At 43.0% G+C, this 14,722-nt stretch overlaps 1 protein-coding gene across 1 annotated transcript; it reads left to right on the forward strand.

Annotated features, from left to right (window-relative positions):
* The first annotated feature begins 810 nt into the window (after positions 1-810).
* On the forward strand, positions 811-10,885 carry NCOA4 (nuclear receptor coactivator 4). Its single transcript, XM_061449783.1, is given in 14 exon segments — positions 811-898; positions 901-997; positions 999-1,246; positions 1,249-1,310; positions 1,312-1,340; positions 3,766-3,919; positions 4,373-4,513; positions 4,632-4,720; positions 5,217-5,325; positions 5,908-5,979; positions 6,613-6,756; positions 6,982-7,983; positions 8,467-8,556; positions 9,125-10,885. Coding segments are annotated over 14 exon segments (2,316 nt in total). The 5' UTR covers positions 811-825; the 3' UTR covers positions 9,131-10,885.
* The last annotated feature ends 3,837 nt before the right edge of the window (positions 10,886-14,722 follow it).

Genomic DNA, 14,722 nt, shown 5'->3' on the forward strand with positions numbered 1-14,722 from the left:
CACATTTATAAACAGAGTATTCAATGTTTGGTTCTGTTCCCTTCAGAAGCTTTTTCCCAGTAAAGCCTGGAATCTGCCATCTTTTTGAGGTTACTCAACACCCGTTTGAAATGAAAAACAATGATCTTGCCAAGCAGTGGCAGGGATGGTTGTACTGAAAGTGAAAAGCTGGTAAAACCAGTTTTGTGCTGGTCTGTGAGAAGTTGTGCAGGCAAGGAAAGGTTGTCTCTGCTCCCCAGCCGTGGGACTTAATTGGAATCTGAAATACGACTTTTGTCCAGCAGTTTCTGATCTACAAATAGAAGCAAAAGAGGACAAATAGAGTAAGTTACAGCTTGAGTGGAGGTTGTACAGAGCCCTAGGAGAAGTGATACTGTGACCAGGAGTTCTGGCTGAAGTGACAGCTCTTGAGTGAGACTTTGGGTGTTAATAGAAACAGACAGAAATCTTTCCGCAGTTATTCTGTGGAACAGTAATATTATCTTCCTGCCACATTCGGGAAGTTCCTTTGGTTTCATAGCTGTGACATTTTTACTGATTACATGCAGATGTATACGTGCACCTTCCTCAGCTGCGTGTGAAGTTGTGGAAGCAGGAATAGAAGTGATAAATAAGAACTGTGCATGTAAGTGTCATTTTGGTCGTTCCAGGAGTTAACGGCATCCAAGCGGTTTGTCACAGAAGGATTTCTGGAGCTTCAGAGGTGCGGTGCTGGGCTGGGGAGCCTCTCGGTGCTGCGGTTTGTGTGTGGCCAGGCACATCAGGTTTCATTTGTCAGCTGTGTAGGCTCGCGGCCCTTTTCGCCCTTGTTGCTGCAGAAGCGGTATGTGGCTAAGCAGCCTTAGCGCCCGGGTGTGCTTTGTTGCATTTGTTACACAAAGAAGGCGCATTGCCACACTTCTGAGTTGCAGGCAATAGCGGTTTTGTTGCAGAACGTTCTGGTTTTGCGGTTTAAGCTGCCAGCGGGATGCGGGGCGGCGCTCGGAGCTTCCGAGGACAGGGCAGGATTCCAATGGATGTGCCTGGCCCCGGTCCCCACCCGGTGGAAAGACTTCGGGGGAAGGGGCCGGGCAGCAGCGCTGACGTGCGGGCGCGGTGTCGCGGGGCGGGCCGCGGGCTGGGCGCCACGATAACGCGCGGGGCGGGGGCCGGGCTGCTCCCTCGGGCGGTCGGGACCCGGCTCGGTTAGCGACACTTGGAGCGGGATTTGCGACGGGACTGGCGGCAGTTGCACGGGATCTCTGTAAGACCCTTTGGAGCCCGCGCTTCTGCAGGGTAGAAAATGGAGACCGCGTTGTAAGCGGGACACTGGGGAGTGAGTTGCTTCCTTCGCTCGGAATGTAAGTGCAAGTTCAGCTGGAGGGGGGTCGAGGGCGGTGCATCCCGCGGCGCTGTGTGCCCACGGTGGGGTAGCTCCGTGTGGTTGGAAACAGTCACATGACACAGAAATTGCCGACGCTGGTGACTATTGCAATCATATATCCTGTTGCAGAAGTAATTGTATTTTGTTAGGGTTGAGGCCAAATGTGGCATTTCGGGTGCTTCAGAGCCTAGGACCTGAAAATGTCTCAAAACTCCTAGTGCTGTTTGGTGGTAATTAGGAAGCAAGGAAAAGGGGGTTACCCCCACTTGTTTCTGTTAGAAGCTTGGAGTAATTGAAAAGAAGGAAGGATTGAATCTTACCCTCAACGCTAATGATAGTTTTACTGACAGCCGTCTTACAGGAGCTGGCTGGCTGGAGGAAAGCCTCATTTGTTCTCTCTGTATACATTTCAGAGAGAGATTCTTGCAAGCAAATGAAAAACCAGAAAAGCAACAAGCACAAGTACTCAGAGATCGTTAGAACAGCATATCTAAGTTCTTTCAATTGTATTAAGTTGCTAATGCAAAGTGTGAAAAAGTAGCATTTCTTCAGGGACTGAGCCGAATTCCCTATTGGCATAAATTCAGCAAACACATAAATGATAAGGGAGGATACTCGGGGCTTGGTATTTGTAGATACACAGCTTAACATAATTTTCACAAAACATTATCTACTCTGCAAGCAAACATGGCAATTGCATTTAGCCTTTCAGACTTTGGCTTGGTTGTTACATAAGAGTATGATCAATGAAATGATAAAAAATGATATGAACTTTTTTGTTTACTTTCATGACAGAAAGTAGAACTGGGGCTTCTACTTATCTTTTTCTTGTAGGCTGTACACGAGAGAGTTGACAAGCATGATAAAATCTAAGGGGAGTTGTGATTAGAAAGCTTACCCTTTATTGAACATCATTTGTAAGGTGAAGTTCATGAAACCTCACAGAATTGAACCTGTGCATGAATGAGAGGATGCAAGTACAAGGACAAAACTGGCATTCATAGCAATGGAGAATGATATATTTTGGACTTCTGCACCCCATCTAACCTGGTGTAGAATTAACATAAGCTTAAAAAATAAATTCAAGGTCGCTCTCTTATAGTTGTGCTCTACACTTCCTAGATGAGCTGTTATGATGAGGATGGGAGTGACTTGTGTGCAGGGGTTTGCGGTGGCTCCTGTGTCTGCTCTGGGTCTCATAGCAGGGGCACATGGGAGAAGGGGAGCATGTGGTCTGGAGGGGACCAAGGGGGGTGCAGCCTCTCCTCACAAGCCTTGGTTTTCTGTCAGCTTCCACTTGCAAACTACTAGCCCTCTCCTCTCTGAAATACACAACTGTTGTATCTGGTGGGTCTTAGCTGTAGAAGGATTTTTGGGTTGCAGGTCATGGGGCTTGGAAATTGCAGACAAAATAGCTGCTCAATAACATGAGCTCTGTGGTTGTCTTGTCATATTCAAAATACTCAATTCCCTCCATAGCGGTGGTAAAATCTATGAAATATTTAGATTTTCTTTAATTAATTCTGCTGGGAATTTCCATAGCTGTCATTGCTGAAGACTCATTTTAAATAGAACATGTACTGTGAGTCTTTAGTTAGTGCTTAGGAGTCACATAAAACAAACAGGAGAATTGGAACTCTTTGGTAACAACATACCCACCATGTAGAAAAATGCATATATCAGTGCTTCCCAGTTTTTTACTTAAAGTCCATGTTTAGCTTTTTTCCCCTTTCTTGCAGAATCCTTACCAGGGTAACTTCTGTAGAAATTTTGTACCTGAGCCCCTTTTACTTGTGGATATGCTGAAGCTGAGTAAGTTACCATGGCTGTGACCATCACAAAATAATGGGCAGCTGCCACAAGTTTTAGCCTTTGCAGCTTTGTAAAGCGTGATCCTTGTATCAACCCTTGCTTTTCCAGTTGGTCAAATGGTATTAGAATTTTCTCATTTATGGGATCCAGTTCATTGGCTGTACCTGAAAAAAAGGTGACTGAAACATTTCCTGTCCCTGGCCAGACTGTTCTCCTGCTCTGGCATTGCTGCTGGACCTTGCCTGAGTCAGGCCTCGGCTGCTGCAATTTGCTGGCTAGGCATAAAAGCCAGGGGAAGGTGCATGGCAGAGGAGGGTTGCCTAAGCTCTTGCGGTTGAAGCTGTTGTCAAATATCTGTTGGTTTTCCTGCAACTGTGCAAATTCTGTGGGTTGAGGAGTTTGAGAGACCATTGTTGCTCCTGGAGAAATCTTTATCTATGTTTAGAAAACTTGCAGCTGTGTCAAATCTTAGTTTTTTTTTTTCCCACCTTCATAGTGAAGTGGAGCAGATGGTTCCTTATACGATGCTCTTCCTCTTCTCTTAAAGAGGAATAGAAACTATTACAATTTTTCTTTCCACTGCGTTTTAGGAACACTTCAAGAATGAGTCCGCCACAAGATAGAAGCAGAAATTCTTGCAACAGCGAGCCTCTGGCAAAGTGCCTTCAGGCAAAGAAGGACCTGGAAACAGCTATATCTGGAATTGTCAAAGCTGAGCAGCAGATTAAAGAGAACTGGCGGGAGGTAATTTTAAATTCTTTGTAAAAAAATATTTTAATAACTAATATAACTCTAATGACAATTCTTGTTACTCCAGAGTACTTTTATTGCAGTGATGGCCCAAAACTTTCCTAGAGACTTGCAACCATCTTGCTGTGTAATTTGGTCATGCTTTTGATAAACGTATTTCTGTATTACTAGCTTTGGCACACAGAATTTCCTAAAGCTGTTGGCTGAAACATCAGAATAGAGAGAGATGGCAAATAACGTTGTTCTTTGATACTTCTTTGAAGGTGGCCTTGGAACTTTTACAAACTTTAGTCACGTGATGCTGTGGGTGACTGGTTCGTTTTTTAGAAACAAATTGCTCCAAAAATACCCCTTACCTGTGAGAAATACTGTTTTATCATCAGTGCAGCATATGCATGTTCATAATGTTTGACAGATGCTCTAGAGATGGTACATGTTTCCTCACAGGTGAAAGCAAAGATTCACAGCCACATCAGCCGCCACCTGGAATGCCTGCGCAGTCGTGAGGTTTGGCTCTTTGAGCAGGTAGATCTCATCCAGCAGCTCAAAGAGGAGGCGTTGCAGCAGCAGACGCAGGAGCTGTACTGGGTATGATTTGGTTGTAAATTGTTGCACTGGAATTTAAGTAAACTTTGTCCTTATGAGTGTTTTCTCAATTTTAATCTTGGAAGCCAAGACAATAATGTGTGCTTTGTCTTCCATGCAGTATCTGGGACAATTCAACTGCCTTATTCATCAGCTGGAGCGCTCCTGTAGTAACGAACTAGCAAACCAGATTTCAATTTGCCTGGAGAGGTAAATACATTTTATGATGCAAGTTAACACAATTGGTATTTATTTTGGTTTCTTAATTTAATCTGATTCTTTTATTCTAATGGAAGTAATAGTACATTACTGCTACATTTTTTATGGTTTCCAGACATAAGATCTTCAGAGCAGTCTGAGATATGATTCCTTTCATAATTTTTATCTTAAATTATGAAAACAGGACCACGATGAGCATGAGAGGTTTTCATTTGTGCAGATAGTTTCACATATTAGTTGTTGATGGCAGTTAAAGTAAGAAGAAGAAACTTGTGTTTTGCTGGCTGTTTATTCTGTTCTTGGTTTGTGGGTAGGCATCTCTATTCAAGTATTAAAAATCTTTTTGTTACTTAATTAGTGCCAAATCAGTTGGAAGCCATTTTATGAAATCACAGGCTGATTCCCAAATCATGACATTCCAAAGCAAGAAGATTGTAATTTTTGGTTTTTAACTTTTCTTTATGTCACTATCATCTCACTCTTTCAGACTGGAGAGTCTTACTCTTAAACCAGAGGAGTCTTCCATCCTGAATTTTGAGGCTGACACATCTTACCTTCGCCAGGCTATTACCTCATTTGGTTCAATTAAAACAATGGTAAGCACTTTCCCAGACTGGAATACATGGAAAAAAATCCAAGGCAGTATTGTAAGATATTACAAGTGGTATTTCTACTTTTAGTTATAGCTTGAATGGATCTTGTGTATGAATCACATGGTTTCAGCTGTATAATGTATACCCAGTGGTTTATTAACTATTGCATGCAGTTCTGATTTTGACTGAACTTCAATCTAGTTATGTACGTGTTCTCTTAATATATTTTGGCAGAGACTGAGGGAATAGTGTTTGTATTCTTACTCTATTCCAGCAACTCAAAATTAACGTTATGGTTTTCTTTAGCTATTAATGGTTACACATTGTATGGCTTTCTGTGCTATAAATATTGTGGGCTTTTTATATAAGCAGCGTATTTTCTGTATTATTTGGGATAATTTTCTTAAAGGAAGTGGACTGAAGCTGGTGGTTTTTATAGTAAATCTTCCTCCATTCTGCTTTTTAAATATTGAGAAAATGATTAGCCACAAAAAAAACAGTGAGTTATAACTTCTGCTTTTGTGTAGAATACATCCTAGAAACTGGAGAAAACTGAGGTTCAAATGAACTTTTCTTTCCTTACAGCAAACCTCAGAGAAAGAGAATACTTCTCCTTGGTTCCCAGGGCAGAACTGTGCCCTAATGAACTGTGAGCAGGTAAGATTGTGTCTGTGAATGGTTAATTGTATTAAAGGGAAAAAGGAGAACTCAAGCACAAGAGGTTAGATTGCTTGAGTAATGACTTCTGTTTGTTTGCTAACATGCTTGAGTAGCCAGTAAGTCGCTGTGGTCAGCAGCAGTGATCCGATGTTACTGCTCCAGGAACAGACATGCAAGAACATAGTGTGAAAGGGAATTTGGAGTGATACTGTCAGTCAGAATCTTTTAATTGAATGTTCCTCAATGTTGTCAAGCCAGGATTGGAACTGATTCCTTTTAATCCAGAAATTCATGGGCTGTCTTATGTTGGGCTCTGCACAGAAACAGCCTCAGTGAAGGAGGGGGGTAGTAAATTGGGAATTGTAGTCAGAAGGAGGGCTACAGGTATCAGAAGTGTGCATTGTAGAAGTTGTCACTTTGATGTCTTGTCGTTTGCTCTCTGAAGAATCTGGGATCACAAAACAATCTATCAGTGCAGTGGTTTAAAGTCATACAAGCTTTTTACTTACTTAGAAGGGGCTGATCTTGATTCTGGTTCAGAAATACTGATGCATGTTGAATGCTTGTTCTGGTGTTCACTGCCTCAGCAGTTAAGAGCTTCTCATAACCAAGAACTGCCTTTCTCCACAGAAGACACTGTATGGGACAGTGAGTGCCTCACTTGCCGACTGGTTACTCGGGAGCAGACCTCTGGGTGCTTGCCAGGCTCCTTATGTTCCCAGCACCAATCTTGCAGAATGGGTTACACAAAACCGTGTGTCAGAGCCCAGCCAGGTAAGCCTTTTATGCACTAACCTGGTTTTTAGTAAAGGGGAAAACAGTTTCTGACCGCAGGCAGAATGCGGTGGGAATTTAAACCCTCTAATTCTCTTTACTCTGCCTCATGGTGAACTAAGACTTTTGCACTTGCTATGAGAATGCTCCAATCCGTACTGTGCAAACAGTCACTGAACGTTGCCTTTCACTTTTAATACATGTGTTCTAATATGTCTTTACTAGGATTTAAATTCTTCCAAAGTTTGTTATTTTGACCAAGCCTGGGGAAATCTGAAAGATTTGGAAAACTGGCTCCTGCAAAATCAACAGCAGGATGTTGCTGGGAAGACAGACTCCACTGGCCACAAGGACTCCGCCTCTACTTTCAGCTCGTCCTTTTCTACTATTGAAAAGGTGGAGGAATTAGAATCCCTTGGACAAGAAGAGATGGACCTTTCTGACTGGCTGCTTACAGCTGACACAGAAAATGGAAGCACTGCTTCAGATGAGAAATGGAAGAATGAATTCAAACCTTTTAGGGAAGAATTTAATCTGAGTGATTGGCTCCTCAAAGCTGAAACATGTACCAGTTGTTGCGGCAGCCAGATCAAAAGTGTGGAAATTGAGAACCTGGGAAATCTGAAGTGCCTGAATGAGCATCTTGATGGAAAGAAATCACCCACTACGTCTGCTGTGAATGCTTGGCTTCTTCAGCATCCCCAGGCCCCGTTTAAAGTGGAAGATGTGTGCAAAGCTAATGAGCTGTGTGCCAGTTTTTCAGAATGCATGTGTGATGAAAACTGTGGAAAAGTGGCTCTGTGTAAATGGCTTCTGAAGAAAGAAGGGAAGGATAAAAATGGCATTCCAGTCAGCCAGAAAGACGTACCAGACCCTGAGCATGAGAAGGCCAAGTCTGCTACCAGTAGCTGGCTTAACCCCACACAGCAGCTCACAGGAGAACCTGTTAGTGCAGAGAAAGCAGATTATTCAGCAGAGATCGCAGAACCTTTGAAAGTATTGCTCGAAAGGCCTCTGACAAGCTGGCTAGCTAAGGCTGAGCACAAAGCAGAAGGGGCAGAAGAGAAGGCAAGTAGGGAAAAAGCAGATAATAGTTTCAGGAGTCCTTTCCTAGACCTCTTCCACCTCCCCTTGAACGTAAATAGTTGGGTGCTGACTTCAAACAACCCAGAAAATGCTAACCCACCTCCAGCAGAAGATAAATGGCTTCTACGCAAGAAAGCACAAGTGAGCATAAGTTTTTGTTACTGCCGTATTCTAAACCAATGTGCCGGGTTTATTGTTTTACCAGATATAATGCCTGCCTCCTCTTCTAAATTCGTAGCTCTTCTGGCTAATACTGACTGACAGTTTTTAGGTGTCTTATGTCTTGTAATGCTTTTGTGATTATTACTTAGTTACGTAGATGAGGCCAGTGTTTAACACAAAACAAGATAATAGGTTTTACTGAATGAAGCAAGTATCTCAAAGTCTCAGAAGTCAGTTTTATTTTCTGTTTGAACACTTGACAGAATGTGAAGATACATCAGAATTGTAGAATCATAGAGTTGGCTAGGTTGGAAAAGACCTTTAAGATCATCAAGTCCAACCTTTACTCCAGGACTGCCAGGTCCACTACTAAACCATGTCACTAAGGGCATCATCTACATGCTTTTGAACATGAATGTATTTATGTTTGGAGATCAGTAATTAAGGTGACTTCTCTTTCAGGACTTTGGCCTTCCTACAGTTTGTGACCTTTTTGCCTGTATGAAACTCAGTGGAGATAAAGAGAAATGGCTGTATCAGACTCCTTTACAGGTAGGATGCACAGAATGCATGAGAACGGCTGAGCCTAAATGTAACTTGGGGATACGGAATACAGGCACTGGCAGCTAACTGGCATCCTCGCAGTTCTCAGAATGTAATGTCTAACAGCCCTGTGATGCCCTCCACCTTTTTAACAGGTTGGACCATTCTAGTTTTTCATCATTCCTCCTCTTTTGATCACAAGCCAGGAAGGGAATTACTTGTGTTCTTGAGTAGATCACTCTTCAGCTGATTGACACTTGGTAAAATCTTGGTAACTACTGTAACTGGAATGTGCAATTAGTGTCTAAATTTCCAGGCAGCTTCTCTCTTATCTCGGTAGTGTATTTACAGTTGACGTCATGTTTTCCTTTCTGCTGAGATAACTCTTTATCATTGTTTTTGAAGTTCATGAAGAAGTCCTTCTTAGCAGGCGCATTGCAAGCCCTAGAAGGCAAGATACTCAGTTCTAGGAACTATTTTAGTATGGGTCTTTTTCCAGGGGGTGTCTCATGTTTTTTGTCCAGAAGTGTTGCTTTTGGTTTACCACAGAGAATAACCCCATTTTAAATTTGTTTAGATGTGAAGAACTGGAAGCATCGAAATCATCCCCTTCCTGCTGATCGATCGCACAGCCCGCTGAGTGACTGCAGCCAGCTGAGCTCTTGTGTTTTGTGTTTGGCCATCTGCTTTTTCTTCTCAAATTATAACAAAAAGAAAGATTACTCATATAACCGAGTTACAGTGCAGAAGATGCCTTTCTGTCATGATTAATTCTGAAATGTAAATCCACTGAGCACAAACAATCCAATACTATAGAGGTGTTAGTAAATTTGTATCTGTTATGGGACTGTGTGAATCTTTTTAATGGGTTGTCACTTGAAGCCAGTGCAAATATAAAGCAGATCTCCCTGGTGCTGTGAAACGTTCAGCCTTGGCAGGGACTTTAGGAGTGTTGCTGTTTCTTTCAGCTGCTACAAGTTTGTGGTAAGCTGGGTTTCAGCTTACTGGGATTGCAGGATGACTTAGGCTGTATTTGGAAGTAATTTCTTTTATAGAGCAATTGCGAGCTTTAAAGTTTCCATTTTCATCTTGTAGAAGTGCATCTCCTGGCTGTGTGTAGTCTAGACTTTGAAAAAGGCAAGAACTTACGGGACGTGACACGTGGCAGGAGAATAGGTAACTTAGTTGTGAATGAAGACTTTTCTTGCAAATCTTTGAGCCCTTCAGAGAGCAGACTAGGGTGTTAAACTTCATGCGTCAGTAGATCAGATGTGTCCCCAGCACTTTATAACTATTTGAATTTCACTGAAAAAGCTCTAAATTGAAATGTGTATGTTTCTGCTGGTTCTAGATAATTCATAGTGAACTTTTATCGACTAAACCACTGGAAAGCAGGCATCTTAGCCACATAATATTTAAAGGTAATATTTGGGGAAGTAGGTGCCTTCTCATCTGATTGATATGATGCTATTTAACTGGGAAACACTAACTTAGTAAACTGCGTGTCTCCCACTGGTGCATTTTAAAGATATTTAATCTGTGGAATTCCATGTTATGCATATGAAAGTGGGGTTGGGTAATTCCGATTCCTGTAGCTGTGGATGTAATACGAGCAATACCTCTTCAGCTGTTTAGCATTTTGAGCCTGTAGGAAAGAGTGTGGAGGTGGAAATGTGGATCACACCTGTCAGCTTGCATGAAAAACTGTGAAGTTATATAGTTCCTAGTGCAACTTATACTGGCTCTTAATGACTATAAAAACAGCCTCCCCTTCTCCCAGCCCAGCACCCTGCCTGGGAATAAAAGTGATTGTTGTTCTTCACAACCTTGTAGAAATGATTAGCAAGATCCAATGTTGGTGTCACATGGCAGTGTGAACTTGTTCCTGCCTGATAGAACCTGTGCATTTGTTTAAAAATCAGTTTAGTCTGAGAGAGTGACACTGCACATCTGAAAGAGGCCCTGAAAGGACGTCAGCAGACTACCTGCAGTGCTCAGGCTTCTGTAGCTGGGGCTTTCTGCTGAAAGCAGTAACATGTTTCTGAAGTTCTCTTTGCCCTTTGAACGTGTCCTTGCTGCTGCATGGGAAGACTGCACTGTGACTAACTCCAGTAACAGCCTAATTTGATTAGCAGTTGAACTTAATAAATGTGATTGACGTGCAGCCCACCTTATAATTCCTTGTAGTCGTCATTGTGTGCTACTTTGTCAGTTCATTATGAGCCTTTAAAATTTGGGGGTATGTATTCCTTTACTTACTCAACCGACTTGTTATCACTAATTGATATTTATGTGAAACATTGATTAGTCTTTTCATTAAAAAATAATTACAACCAAAGGCTGTGTTATATCTCCTTTGCACGGTGGTTCACACAGCACACTGTGGCATACTGCCCAGGTAGCCTCTGTTAGGATATGGCTGCAGCTCTGTCTCCAGCCCTGGACTGCACTCACCTGCTTTAGCTCATCCCTTCTCCAAGACACGCAGTTGCACAGAGCCCCGGCACCAGGCACACACCAGGGTAACCCCTGTCAGTTACTGCACTGCAGCACGAAATGCAGATTTAAACATGACGTGTGTTTCTTACAGCTCTGGAGTACTTAAGGAGGCTGTATGGGTCTAAGCAGCCTTCGGCCCTCTTCTCTATGGCTGTGAAACATCTCTGGTCTGGCTGTGCAACTGGAAGTTAGCTCCTCTCTGGTGCCTCTGCTTTCCTAGTTTTTGGACATTGAACTTGCTGCATGTTTTGTTCCTCCTTTGAGGATTTTCCATTTCTTTCAACTGGGCTGCACTGTACTGTGAAGAGAACATTCTCATGAGGCATCTGGGCCTGGCAGCTGTTCAACCACCATACCTTGAATTTCACATGTGGGTGTGCATATGTAGTTTTCCTAAGTGGATTGGAGGTTCTTAGAAACAGCCACGTGCAGAACTCCTGGACATACATCCTGAATGTTTAGCTTTCAAAGACAGTGGGGGGAATACTTAAGGTTTCCCCAAAGACAAGGAGGACAGAGTAGTGGGAGCAGAGAATGCTCTTCTCAAACATGTGGAGACCTTCCTTTGAACAATCTGAGATTGTCAGATTGATGCCTTGTACTGAGCAGTGCTTAATTCCACTTTTCTCTCCCAGTGGAGCTGGAGCAGTTACTTCCTGCTTCCCCCTCAGCTGTGTTTCTGCAACAAATGAATCCTCCTGACTTGCTTCTGAGCAAAATAACTGAAGTTCTTTGGGGCTGTGTAGTGTCTGTGCTGGTGACTTTGCAAGTTAAAGAGTGCCTGATGAGGACCTGTTACGCCGCTGCACTCGAGATCTGCCACAGGCATCATGGGGGGCCCTCAGCCTGCAGACAGCAGAGGAGAGGGGGGGAAAGGCCAGCACTTGATGGGGTTACTGGTAGAGGCTCCCCAAGTCAATAAAGCAAACTGCTGTTTCTGCTGTTAGACACACAAAAGAGCACGAGGGTATGAGTGGCAGCAGAGGTCTCCTTCCCTCCCAAGTGCCCACATGGAGCAGACAACTCAGACCCAACCCTGCTGTTGCAAGTCAGGGGCTGTTCTCACACGACAGAGAAAGGGCGGCTGAAACAGGGGGAAGGGACACTCAAGGGGAACAGAAGATAAGTAGTAATGATGCTGTGAAAGTACCAAGGGGCTTGTGGTACCCTTTGGTGTCCTTGCAGTGCCTGACGTTCACCAGTGTAGGCCCACAGAGTACACAATGCTCCACTTGAAACATACCTATTTCCTATCTAGAAGTTAGTAAGCACAGGGTAGCCTTGCGTTAAAGCATAAAAAAGGATTTTCCCTCTCCTTTTCAGTCCCAGATTAGGTCAGAGGTAAAACAAGTTATGAACACGGGATCGTTTTTCTGCCCCAACATACATTTGTTGTCTTGTTTTGATAAGCAGCTTCTGGTTCATGGAGGAAGCTGGAGATTCCTATCGCATGACTAGTGACTTTTCAACATATTCCCCAGCTGTAAAAGAGGTCACCTGCTGACAGGGAATGGTGGAAGTGGTTTGCTTTTCTCTGTTCCAAAGACTACATGCAAGCAGCTTTATAAAGTTCAGAAAGCTTTCATTATAGCTGTTGTCTCAGGCTCCCTCACTTGCTGCCGCAGCATGGAAAATCTGTCTTGGCTTCATCAGCAAAATTAGATGCCATGACTGGCACTGCAAGAGGACAAAGCATGGCTCTTCAAGATGGCCAAGGCTGTTTGCTCACATCCATGTAATACTGCATAGCAGAACTAAAACTTGCTTGCCAAATCCTGCTTGCAACCTGATTTTGCTTCCTTTTATTCCAACTGAACTTGAGTACACTTTTGGTCACAGATTTAAGTAGCAACTTTATATATTGTTCACTATTAAATTGTGAACACAGCAAGTCTCAACACAGAACATCATAAAGCTGTTCTCTGTATTCCATAATGACAACTCACCTCCCTCACTGCTGCCTCTGTGCTGGCTGTATTTCATAGTTCAAGCTATAGACGACTCCATATACAAACAGGTCATGAACCAAAGCTTCTCGTAGCCCTAGAAACACAGCTATTTCAGAAAAATGCACCAAGCTCTGCCCCTGAGGCAAGCAATTCCAGGAAATCTGAGATTAAGGCAGACCAGGTAACATGCTAAGTTGTCTAAAGAGTCAGCCTAGCCTTAAGGTCATGGCAACTTTGAACTTACAAAAGCTTGTTCCTACAAGATCTCCTGTCCACCATTTGTTAAGCTTCACAGTTTTCCCACTTCAGCTGGTGGGAAGAGTATTATGTTATGGGTAACATAACCCAGGACATCTCAGTCCTGGGTTATGTTTCAGTCCTCAAAAAGTTTCTAGAAAACTTTAAAATATCCTTTGCTAAGTTCCTGAAACTTAAAAGGCAACCCCTGCCCATCAGCCCCCAAAGCAGGTATTCAAGCACGCACAAGCGTAAGTCCTATTAACAGTGATGAAGATATGGGTGGGAAGGAACTCACTGATGCTGATGGGGGAGAAGCAGCTCAGGAAGAAAGTGCACATGTCCTCCTAGTGTCCCAGGTGACAGCATTGCACAACTGGTGGCTATTTCTCCTTTCTGCACTCTGTGAGGACCACTACTTGGGTGGTACAGCCCTTGAAAAACGTGTGCTAGAAGATCTGGCTCTAACACCACAACGGTAATCCACAGCTCACAGAGGAACACATGGCTTAACAAGAAACAGCATTTACAAAGTGGGTGAGAAAAGGCCCATTTTCTTTTCTTTACGCTACATCTAGTTAAGTGTGGCATAAAGCACCTGCTGTGACCTGGTATCCAAGGGAAGCTAATTGAGTTCAACTGTGAAAGTTCATTTCCTACAGCACTTGCTCCGTAAGAAAAGCTTTTCTCAACAGCTATCTCTTCCTGAAAAGGCTGTGCTTCTTTTGGGAGGAAGGTAAGAGCTTGCTTCTGCTGTTTTTTTTTTTTTGTTTTGATTTTGTTGGGTACAATGTAGTTCTCGAGCTGTTTCAGTAGGCAGAACTCAAAGTAAACACTCTTGTTTTGCATAAAGCTGTCTACTGAGCATCAAGTTTCTTGATTTTTTTCCTTTGCCCTGCCTTCATTCATGCTGTTTAATTATTTAAAAATGAAAGGAATGAGCTGTTATGCAGTAACTAATCACCGAACTAATACACAACTTACTGTTTAGTTTATCTGCAAACAATGTTTGATATGTATTTTTACACTGGAGGAGGTGTAGGTTCACATGACTTCATTTTGCCAATAACCTACAAACATTATTTGGGACAAAAAGCTTGCCACTAATTAAAAATCCTGTAACAGAGAGTGAGAGAGGAGTCTTTATATGGCTTTGTATGTAGGTCTTGGCTAAATGAGTTCTGAGATCCTGGAGCACCCAAGTGTTCTGACAACCCACTGGCAGCTCCCCTACATCAGCAATAATACCTCATTTAGAAATAACCAGCTCCTTACTTACTAGAGCGAATAAGGGAGGGGAGTCAAGCTCTGGTATGCCTCATCACAACCTCACATCAGGAGACAATCAGCCTGACAGTTTGCTTCCCCTCACCCACTAACTCCCCCAGGATTTTATCACATTGGTCCTTCAAAACAAAACTAAACAAAAGTCACTTGATCAGGCACATTTGTCTTATCAGTAGTAGGAATAGCAAAGCACAGAGACAGTA

This window comes from Pezoporus flaviventris, unplaced genomic scaffold, assembly GCF_033815535.1.
Source record: "Pezoporus flaviventris isolate CSIRO_AGI_PZ_B2104156 unplaced genomic scaffold, CSIRO_AGI_Pfla_v1 ptg000001l, whole genome shotgun sequence".
Classification (NCBI taxonomy): domain Eukaryota; kingdom Metazoa; phylum Chordata; class Aves; order Psittaciformes; family Psittacidae; genus Pezoporus; species Pezoporus flaviventris.